Source organism: Nanorana parkeri, unplaced genomic scaffold (assembly GCF_000935625.1).
Source record: "Nanorana parkeri isolate BGI_ZX_2015 unplaced genomic scaffold, ASM93562v1 scaffold524, whole genome shotgun sequence".
Lineage (NCBI taxonomy): Eukaryota > Metazoa > Chordata > Amphibia > Anura > Dicroglossidae > Nanorana > Nanorana parkeri.
Genome location: NW_017306792.1, coordinates 380770 through 391924, shown reverse-complemented (window position 1 = coordinate 391924; position 11155 = coordinate 380770). Strand labels below are relative to the sequence as shown.

Here is an 11155-nt window from a genome sequence, read left to right as displayed (position 1 = left end):
AATATTTGTAGCAAGAGTCAGTCCACATTTGTAATGTATACCGTTTCATGCTGCAATTTTTTTTTTTTATTTGTATTGTTCTTATATTAATTTTCTATAATAAAAATTTGAGGTTTATAAAAATGATTTGCATGTGCAGTGTGAAATGTGTTTGCTTCTCGCTTTCATGTATACTTTTTTTTAAAATTAATTGATGTATTTATTAAATAGCTGTAGGCTATGTATTTAATAACCCATCACACCTGCAGTTCTAGACATTATATCCGTTACTGAAAGAAGCAGTATTGTCCACGGATCTGAATAGGCTTTGTACAGAGCGTGGCGCTTGTTCTTAGTTTGATGTTTTGTATGTCACAGATATGTCCCTGCTGCATCAACGCAGACCGCTATTAATCACGTAATCAATGTCGTGACAAAGTGGGGTACTTTTGCGTGAAGTGTTAAATAATTATTTCTATATGTAAATGCTTATGTATTTTATGAAGAGTATTGTGGCTGCAGTTTCTAAAAATCTATATTTACCAAAGAATAAATGTTCAAGTGGCATGTGTGTTTGTCAGCTGAGGCTTTCACTCTCCTGAACGGCTCAAACTAATTGAAAGAGCTATGCTTTGAGCTGGCGCGATATTACCTATTTTGTTGCCTGCTTCATTTGTCTGTGTTCGTCACCCCCTCATAATCATGTCAGGTTTCTATCTTTTTTTTATTTTGCAACAGAACTGAGCTTTCTCATTTGGACTTTTGACAGAAGAGACCAGACATCAGTTCAGAAGAGGATCTGGGATCAGCCGTCCATGGCCTCGGTGGGGGTACAAATCTCGGCTTTTGTGGTTGCACTCATGGGTGTGTGCGCGGCCATTGCTGCTACTTTGCTGCCAAACTGGAAGGTCAATACAGATACTGGGGGAAACATTATTACTGCCGTCATTCAAATGCAGGGTCTATGGATGGACTGCACATGGTACAGCACTGGCATGTTTAGCTGCACTGTGAAATACTCTATTCTTTCCCTCCCCTTTTACATCCAGACTGTGAGGACTGCTATGGTTTTATCCTGTATATTGTCCACTTTGGGGATTTGCATCTCCATGGCCGGAATGAAATGTACCAAGCTAGGAGGTGACAGACACACCAAAAACAATATAGCCTTTGCTGGTGGAACCTGCTTTTTGCTTGCTGGAACCTTTGGGATGATCTCGGTGAGTTGGTACATGAAAGAAATAATCTCCAGTTTCCTGGATCCATCCATTCCAGAGAGTGGAAAACATGAACCTGGAGGAGCAGTATATGTAGGCTTTATCTCTGCTGGGTTGCACTTTCTAGCAGGTACGGTATTTTGTGCGTCCTGCTCTAGAAGGCAGAGGGACAGAATGGAATCACGCCCAAAAGAACCCAAGCCGGCCGCTGAGCAGTCACAAAACAACAACGCAGGCTACAACCTCCAGGACTATGTGTAAATAAAAAAAGCCATACAACACAGAGCTTTTACTGATGTGATATATTTTCTGCCTTGCTGGTGCTGGCAATAATGCTGATTTTGTAATGCTATTGTAAAATGCAAATGGACAAATAATTTTTCACAGACAAAATAATAGGCATGCTCTATTTACATTTTATATTTGCGCTAATATTGCGCAACATAAAAATTTTCAACTACCACCATTTTATTCTATAGGGTCTTGGCATTCAGAAAATATATAATGTTGGGGGGTTTTACGTCATTTTCAGGCCTAAAATGTGGAATATAACATGGGTGCAAAAATGGAAAAAAGGGCCTCAGTCATGAAGGGGTTAAAGTCTGCATAATAAATGCATGTATAGATTGTATGTTGTTTCAGACTAACACTATTTACATTTACTATTCTTCCTTTATTTTTTTTTTAATGCGGGGAGCAAAAACTGAACCCGTTTTGTATGGCTGTATAAAAAAAAAATATTTTCGGGTCAGTCTGCACCAATGCTAGAACAAAAGTAACTACACAAAAAGCTCTTGCTGTATATATATTGCTACATCTAGTTTTGTAATGAATGGATAAAAGTTGGCTTTATCTTCTCCAAGCTTATTACATCCTTATTATTTGTAATATGTGGGAGAGTGGTTCTCACAGCATTGCTCATGTTAAGTTAAGATTAAAACAGTCAGAAGTATGCAAATATATAAGGACTTAATAGTTTCAAAAATTTGGATAACTGAATAGGTGGGAGAATTGTCTACATGTTATTTTTACAGTTTTTTGATTAATATCTATCTTCACATAAATACAACCCGGGGATCCCTGGTCAAGTTACATATGTTGTTCTTCTATGGGAAATGAAGTTAAAGCTCAACCCCAGACAAATCTTTTTTTCTAGTCTAGAGGGAGGAGGATTAAAAATATGTCAGGTTAATAATATCTGCATTTCTATTAGGATGATTTTGACTTGCTTCCTATACCTGCAGCCCACAAAAGTGGGAGTAGTTTCCCCAACAAGGACAGAGCAATGAAAACAGTTGTATCCCTTTCAATACATTGCAAGTACAGAAACATTACCTTCAATCTGCTAGGAATTCATTTCCTGTTGCATTTCCTATTGTTGGCTGACAACACACAGCATTGTTTGTCTTTTTCTAAACTACTCAACCATTCCCACTATCTTCTTATTCACAGGGCTAAACCAGGATTTTTACACATACCATAAAATCCAGTTTATTAACAGAATCAGGATTAATTTTTTCAGAATCCATTGGGTTATATTGCTGCCTACGGGAGGATGTGGACACTGGGTATCCGCCAGGTATAACCCTTTCTCACTAACAGCATGTTTCAGTTTGGCAGAAAAGCAGTACTAGAAGTAGATTGTAAACACAGAGGGGGAAATTTATCAAAACTGGGGCAGACAGAATCTGGAGCCGTTGTCTATGGTTAAGATTTGAAAATTAAAGAGAGAAGCTGATTGGTTGCCATACACAGCTGCTCCACATTTAGTCTGCTCCAGTTTTGATAAATGCCCCCCATTGTGGTGTCTCTTATTGAACTCCAAGAAACTACAACGTACGAAAATCCTGCTTTCTTTCTCATTAACTGACAAATAATTAATTTATTAAAGGGACAATTGATATCTCCAAAAGCAGTTCCTCTGAATTAGTGGACAACAGCCATTAAGAGATCCAAAGGATGTGGAATCTTACTATGAGAGCATCCAACAAGCCTTATAACAAGCATAGATAAAGAGGGAAGTAAATTAGTAAATGTTATGGCCAAGTAAAGGTTCTGAGAATCAAGCTAGTGTTCTAGAGCAGTTGCACTATATTAAGACTCTGTTCAGACACATTCAACTTTCTTGTTTGCACGTAAGTAACACCTATTGGTATATCTCAATTATAAAAAAATAAAAAAACATTAAAATTACCCTTCCTCCTGCCTCATTAAATTGGGGTTAGTGCTTCTCCCCAGTTCCTTAGGGTAACGGGAGGACACAAACTAGCGTCCTCCCGTCACCCTAAGCTCAATATACCGCGAGCTACAGCTCGCGGTATACTGAGACGCCGCAGTATACCGCTCGCGGTATACTGAGATGCCGCAGCATATCGCGAGCTACAGCTCGCGGTATACTGAGCCGCCGCAGCTGAAGCCAATCCCGACAATTATGTCTGGATCCGCCCAGCTGTGTGAGTGACAGCTGGCTCTGCCTATCTAGAGGCAGAGCCAGCTGTACCCGCCCCTCCCCCGTCCGTTCCGCCAGTCATCGCTGGAGGATCGGAGTGGGGAGGGGGGATTCCAGCCCCTCACCTGTCACGGCAGAGAGCCGTGACAGGATCGAGAAGTGAGCGAACGCCGGTATGTGTTCGCTCACTTCCCGATCTACTGAGCCGACCTGTGACAGTCTCATTGTCACAGGTCAGCTAGAACTATGAGGTGAGTGAAAAGCACTCACCTCATAGTTCTCCTTTAAGTAATCATATTAGGCAATAGAAAGCTTTAACAGAGAGGTAGAGACAGCTAGACTAGAAACATAATAAGGTAAGCTTTGCTACGGTGCAAAGTTGTATAGGACACTAAAGTTCCGCTTTAAAGAGACAGGGTATTAATAAGCAAAATTGTGTATGGAAGAAAAGAAGTGCAATCTAAAATATTCACATATGTAAAGACATTTGGTTACGACAAGCAATTATCCTACTGTAGCAAAGACAGGTGAATATATACAAATTTGACTTATTACAACTGAGATATGGAAATCTGAAATATTCTTACCTCTGGTTTAGGAACAAAAGCACGACCAGGAATGGAAAAGCAGTGCTTTACATCACAAAGATACTGAGACATGATAGACAGTCTACTCCTCTGTTTACTGCCAACTGAGGCTTTCATCCTCTGTGTAAGAGAAAAAACAAAACAGAGAAACCTAAAAATGACTGCAATGTTATATAAGGCCTAGTTTAGACGGGCTGCAGAGGGGTAGTAAAATCAGGTGGCTGGACCACTCCCCAGTCGCCCGCTGTAATGTCAGCACTGCGGACAGACAGTGCTGTATACAATGCTTTGGCATGATACTTGGCTTTGTGGCGCAAAAAGAAAAAAAAAATGTAGGAGAATGGGATCCAGCCGCAAATGCGCACCAATTGTTTACCATATGGTTGTGGCATGGTAGTTCAATGAAAAACTTCCCTTGGGATGGAAAAAAAGGCGTATAGTATTACCTCCCGAATGCCTGTGGATGGCTTTTCAGAGGGAGGTGGAGTCTGTCGCTCATCTAAATGATGCCTTTCTGTTTTTTTTGAGCAGTACCGGTCAAACACATATGCTGATCAGCTTGTCGCAGTATGCACGTTTTTTTGGAATGAGTGATTTGGCTGATTGACCAATTTTAATAGGGTGTACTGGTGGTGGCCAGTAGGTGTGTGTCTTTTGTGACTCATCAATTTTAAAATATTGAATAAAATTTAAATATTTGTACCGTACCAGGCATTCCGATCCTCATTGCACTGCCTTTTGATTTGACCCTCTTTTGGTCATTTCACCTTCCGTTTTAAAACATGCTTAAAATGTAATGCTTCTTATAAACAAGCCGCACCTCCATGGATCTTCATAAGCTAAAGCTTATATAACAAATACATACTGTGAAAAACAAAGCACCCATGTTTATAACACCACTCACGCGTTTCACCAATCTGGCTTAATCATGTCCTCTAGGATTAAGCCAGATTGGTGAAACACGCGAGTGGTGTTATACACATGGGAGCTTTGTTTCACAGTATGTATTCGTTATAATCAATAAAAGTAGCTTTAACTTATGAAGGTCCATGGAACTACGTCTTGTTTGTAAGAAGAATCATACGTTAGAGGCGGAGGCGTGGCTGTTTTGCCGGCACTTGTGGTGTGATTATTGCATAGTGTGGCCTGGGAATTTGAGCAGTGGACTGTTTGCACTGAAACTTAAATTTAAACTATAAACAGACATTGCAGAAAATTTTGTATAGAAGTATTGCTCTTATTTCTGAGGTTGCATCTTTTTGACATTAAAGTGACCCTGTCATGATTTATCACAAAGCAAAATAACCATACCTGTTAAAGGAGCAAGTGCATACTTTCCTATCCCACTGCCTCTACCACCAGAATGCCTCTGTTTGCAAGAAATCCTTGGCTGAAATCCAAAAGGAAGCCAACACTTATGGAAGTGTTGAACTTGTGGATACCCGCACTGTTCACTGGTTCCTCCCTCTGACCTTCACGTCACTACTGAGTCCTGTAAATAGTGGAGGTCTGAGGGAGTAACTACCGAACACTATGTCTGAAAGATAGGCGATACAGGGGGGGAAAAAACACTGGTGATACTTTTCCATTTAAAAAAAAAAAAATTTTAAACGACATGTATAACTACAGGTCAAAAGCGCTTAGTGCTTATTGGTATTTCATGAACAGTGACTTGAGCTGAAGCAAATAGGGCTTACTATTCCCTAAATGTTTTCCATTTTTTGGGGGGAGATTTTGGCAGGATTGTCTTTCGCAAAGTTTTTCTTTTTTTTTTAATGCAACCTGATGTGCCTCAACAAATCTCTGTTTGGGTTGGGTTGTAATAATTGTGACATTTGGGTTGTAATAATAAAATTGGTTTAACGTGATAATGGACTTGGCTGTCTCACGCTAGTCCTGATTGTAATCAAATAGCAAATTGTAATTATGCTTTTATTTAGGTTGATTAAAGTTAAGGGACAATGGCTTTTTCATACCCATGGCTGCACATTTAATTATCTTTACACTAAGAAAATTCCAAAAACAATACATTTACTGGTAAAATTGAAAAAAAAAGAAAACAGTCCAACTATGTGAAAAAGCTACCAAACAGAGAAGAATGGAAGGAAGCGGTGTATAAGCATGAAAGAATTAACACCTAATTCAAATGAATACATTCTCCTCGTGTGGTGTTTAGAGATAAAAACTAAAAGACACTGGGGCTGATTTACAAAAACCTGAACAAATAAAACTTGTGAAAATGCCACGATACATAGCGCTGATACTGCGCTATAATATATATTTTTTTTTTTGTAGCTTCATGCTGCCCAGAGGTACCGTGCGTGTTGGGGTCCTCTGGGCAGTCTGCCGGGCAGCTAAATCAGGACTCTACTGGAGCGCCTCCCACAGAGACGTGATGCACAAGGGATCTCAGTGAAACTGTAAGTGAGGGAAGCTGGGTCAGGGCTGGCTGTAAATCTATTGATACAGCATACAGGAAGCGTGTACTGTATATGTAGTACATATATACAGCACACACTTCCAGTACACTATATCAATAGATTCACAATTCTCCCCTGCTAACATGAATAGGTTAAATGATCCATAGTACAACTACATATTATGTACTATGGATCATGATTTAGCCTATTCATGCTAGCAGGGGAGAATTGTAAATCTATGCTGCAGTTTACTGGAAGCGTGAACTGTATATGTAGTGTATGCTATGGATCATGATTTAACCTATTCATGTTAGCAGGGCAGAAATGTAACTCTATTACTGCAGTGTACTGGAAGTGTGTACTAGGATAAGTTAGAGTTACGATTCTCCCTTGCCAATATGAATAGGTTAAATGATCCCAGAGGCAGATGCATGATCGGAATTGTAGTTTCACTACAGCTGTGTGAAAGCAAATAAAGATGCTTTATTGTTCTAAAACAGTCTTAAATTAAAGTTCTTCATAATCATAAAGAAATTGTCCTAAAATCATTAGTCTGTATTGTTTTTTTTTTAATGTCACCTGTCCCTTTAAGAAAAAGTATCAGTAATTGGTATCGGCAAGTACATGAGGGGAAGTACTTGTACTTGGCCTTGAAAAAGTGGTATCGGGACATCCCTACTTGGAGGTATGAAAACCAAATGATTGTATGGGACTGGATTTCGGAATTAAAAAAACAAAAACAGGATTCCCTGCATTATTGAACCTAAAATCAAAGTGAATAAACCGACTTGATGTGTCAGATAATTTGCAAGTAACATCGTCAGTTAACTGTACTTCAATTCCATGTTTCGATTGCTCAAAAACAACAAAAAACTCCCTAGCTGTAGCTAATTTTGTAGCGAGTAGTGCCATTGTGATTATTTGCCTTTTTTTTTTTAAATAAATATAAAATCCTAATAATTCTCTTTTAGCTGTTCTGTTCCTAGCTATCTACAGTAAGTTAGGTTAACGTCTGGATAAAATCTTTGAAGGATTTTAAATAAAGTTAGTTGACTCAATAATGGCAAGATCAAATGATTTGATGAACAATTTTCAACAAACGTTCAAAAAGAATTTTAACAGTGTATGGCCAGCTTTAGAACTCTGGCAGGCCCCCAGCCTCTTTTTGGAACACAGCAGTCTGATCAGTCTCTCTAAAACTTAGCAGCCTCTCTGTAACTGGGCTGTGTCTTGAAATATGCTGCAGTCTCCATAATATGAAAGCTCACTTAAGGTCCAGTGGGTAACATTTTCTTTGAGCAGAGGTTCGAATCTCACGTCCTCGTTATATTAGTTGCCCCAATCAGAGTGGCCACTTAGATTAGTTGTTCCCTTCAGACTTTTCCCTTACATTAGTGTGTTCCATCAGAGCTCCCCCTTACATTAGTTGTCCCCATCAGAGTGCCCCATTACTTTTGTTGTCCCCATCAGAGTGCCCCATTACATTGGTTGTCCCTATCAAATTTCCCCCATTACATTGATTGTCCCCATCAGAGTGCCCCATTACATTGGTTGTCCCTATCAAATTTCCCCCATTACATTGGTTTTCCCCCATCAGAGTGCCCCATTACATTGGTTGTCCCCATCAGAGTGGTTGTCTCCATCATAATGCTCTCTTACATTAGTAAGGGTGTACTCTAATGGAGGCATCAAATGTAAGGGGGCACTATGATGGGGACAACGAATTGTCCCAATCAGAGAGCCCCCCACCACATTAGTAACATGTAAGCAGGTACTCAAATTAGGGGCATCTTGATTGGGACATCAATTGTAAAGGGGCAATGATTAGTTGTCCCCTTCAGAGTGCTCCCTAACATTGGCTGTCCCCATCAGAGTGCCTTTTACATTAAATGATCCCTCATACCTTACCTTAACAGGCCCCAGGCAGGAGTTGGGAGGTGGAGCAGGCTGCAGGAATGGATGGAAGATGTTACATTTCGCCCTCCTGGGATGCTGTGGGCAGGACACGTATATGACGTCATTTGTTGCTAGGACTGCAGAGGTCTTAGCAGCCAATCACTAAGGCCTGGTTTTGTAGCGCGTTCGAACGCTCTGCAAAACGCTCAAACACCGAAATCCCATTATTTCCTAAGGGTATGGTTCACACCTAGGCGTATTACAGGCCGTATGAACGCGCTACAAAACGCCCTACGCCCAAAGAAGTACAGGAGCTTCTTTTGGGCGTTTTTGTTGCGCGTTTCCATTGGGATACAGCCAAGTAGCCCTCGGAAACGCTCGTTTGTCGCGCGTTTTTTTACCGCGAATCGCGGTAAAAACTCGCATAGTCGATACGTCTAGGTGTGAACCCAGCCTAAGGAGGAGGGACATGTGAAGTCATTGGATGCTAGTGGTCCTAGCAATCAATGACTGTAGAGGAGAGTGGGAATCTGCGTTGGGTTATGGCTCGTGTGAATGTGCTGGCCTCAGAGAGTCTCCAAAACCACTGCATTCAATGTCAGCCATAACCCAGCACAGGTGCATGATCGCTATCCAGACAGAATGGTGACTCTTTCCGTGTCCAGACCGTAGTTTGCCATTTAGTGACCCCTGGTCTAAAGGATAACAGCTCAGCTGAGAAGTGTAGCCACAAATGGTCCAAAAGCAAGTTGATGGCAAGAATTGTACCGATTACACATGATGTGTGTGGAAATCATATAAAATAGCAACTATTTGATCCGATTTTTCATGCGTTCTGAAAATTATATAGATCAACACAACGCATACGAAAAAAAATACAAAAACAGAAACAAAAAACAAAAAAAAACCTAATTATTTGATGTGGGCAGAAAAGGACACTTTCATGCATGAAGACGTAAAAAGAAACAGTGCTTTGCCAGTGCGGGTCAAAGTAACAGGTTCTGATAAATGTGACCCCTATCTTCCCTGATGCTTATACTTATTTCCCTTTACTACCCAATTGCTGTTCTCCAAAGGAATTGAGAAGAAGCCATGATTATCATGACTGGGACTTGCACAGTACAGAGGAGTCTTGCCCACTCCCATCTGTGACAGCACTGCTGCCTGAAAACTGACTGCTCAATCACCCAGAGACGCATTGTGGGAGGAAGGGTAGAGATCCCTATGCTCCCACACCTGGGAACCTTAAAGCGTATCTAAAACACAAAAATAAAAATCTAATATACAGCAGATTTACCAGTTCTTAGATGTGGTGGCTGCTTTAGTTTCTATTTTTCAAGCTCTTTCCTCCTTTATTTTCACCTGGTGATCCTGCTAGTAACACACTTCCTGTCTTCGGGTGACAACTCTCACTTACTGTACTGTATCTATGTAGGAGCAGCTTTGTACCTTACGCTTCTCTCCTGATTTGGAATACAAATGCCTGTCTTTCTCCTTATCTCCATTATATGAGGGGCTGCTTTGCTTTGCAGTTTACACAAGATAGCAGAGAAAGCTGATAACATGGTTTGCGATTTCAGTTCACTCCACAGGAAGTTACATGGACACTGGAATTCTTCTAAAATCAACAAATATAAAAAGAAAACTAATGCTGCCAACACATCTGAGGACTTGAAAACTGCAAAACATTAAATTTTTTGCTTCTGGCTTTAGATATGCTTTATATTGATACACAATACAATAATAAAATGGAGTTACCTCTGCAACTTCATGCTGGAAAGTCAATGTCAACTGTGTTCTGCCATAAAAAAATGGCCCAGTTCTTTCTGAAATCGCTTCAAACCACTTGATAATCAAATGTGTTGAGACATTAAAAGGGAGATTACCAATAATATGTACATTTGGTGGATCTGAAAGTATACAAAATGTGAAAGTTATTGTTTTTGTTTCTAGATTTTAAGTATATCTAAACTCAAAAATGTAATATATTGTAGATATCCTTAATGATCCTGCCAGTAACACACTTCCTGCCCTAGGATGACAACACTCACAGCTCTGTATGTATGGAAGATCAGCAATGTCACCCTAGGATGGAACTACAGATATTTGTTGCACTTCTTAAACAGATATAACAAACCATTTAACAGTATATTTAGCAGGCCAATAGGGAGGGAGATTCAAGGCTCCTTTACACATCTAGCGGGAACCTGTGTTGTACAGCACCAGATCAAAGGCTCACCGTAAGGACACAAAGAAAACAATTGTTTTCTCTGTGTCCCATTGACACCATAACATGGGTGTGATGGCCAGGATGCCACACCGAGATAAAATGCCCCTATAGACCTCTCCTCTGAAAATGTGATTGATTGGCTGTTTCACTAATGCATGTGGTTACAATACTTTCTGAGTCACGTACCCATAACCCGTATAGAGATGAGGAATTCTGACTTTTCTCCAAGCTTGGTTTAGCTTAGTGACTCAGAAATAGTGAAGTCGGACAACTAGCATTTTCAGAAGAAAAAAGGTAATAGAGGTACATTTTTACTTAAAGGAGAATTATAGGCGAGTGAAATACACTCATCCCCATAATTCAAGCTGACCACTGAC

At 40.1% G+C, this 11155-nt stretch overlaps 2 protein-coding genes across 2 annotated transcripts in view; one reads left to right on the top strand and one right to left on the bottom strand.

The window, feature by feature from the left end:
• The window catches only part of TFB1M (transcription factor B1, mitochondrial), a 55339-nt gene that overhangs the window by 20394 nt on the left and 23790 nt on the right, over positions 1–11155 (bottom strand). Inside the window, exons 5-6 of the mRNA XM_018561435.1 lie at positions 10307–10458; positions 4233–4352 (exon numbers count right to left, since the gene is read on the bottom strand). Coding sequence (XP_018416937.1) covers positions 4233–4352; positions 10307–10458 — 272 coding nt within the window. The remainder of the gene's footprint in view (positions 1–4232; positions 4353–10306; positions 10459–11155) is intronic.
• CLDN20 (claudin 20) lies at positions 782–1457 on the top strand. The gene has a single exon (XM_018561434.1). The coding sequence runs from the start codon at positions 795–797 to the stop codon at positions 1455–1457; it is 663 nt and encodes a 220-aa protein (XP_018416936.1). The 5' UTR covers positions 782–794.

Bases quoted from the DNA above. Each gene is read 5' to 3' on its own strand.
- CLDN20 (XM_018561434.1), top strand. From the start codon at position 795: ATGGCCTCGGTGGGGGTACAAATCTCGGCTTTTGTGGTTGCACTCATG.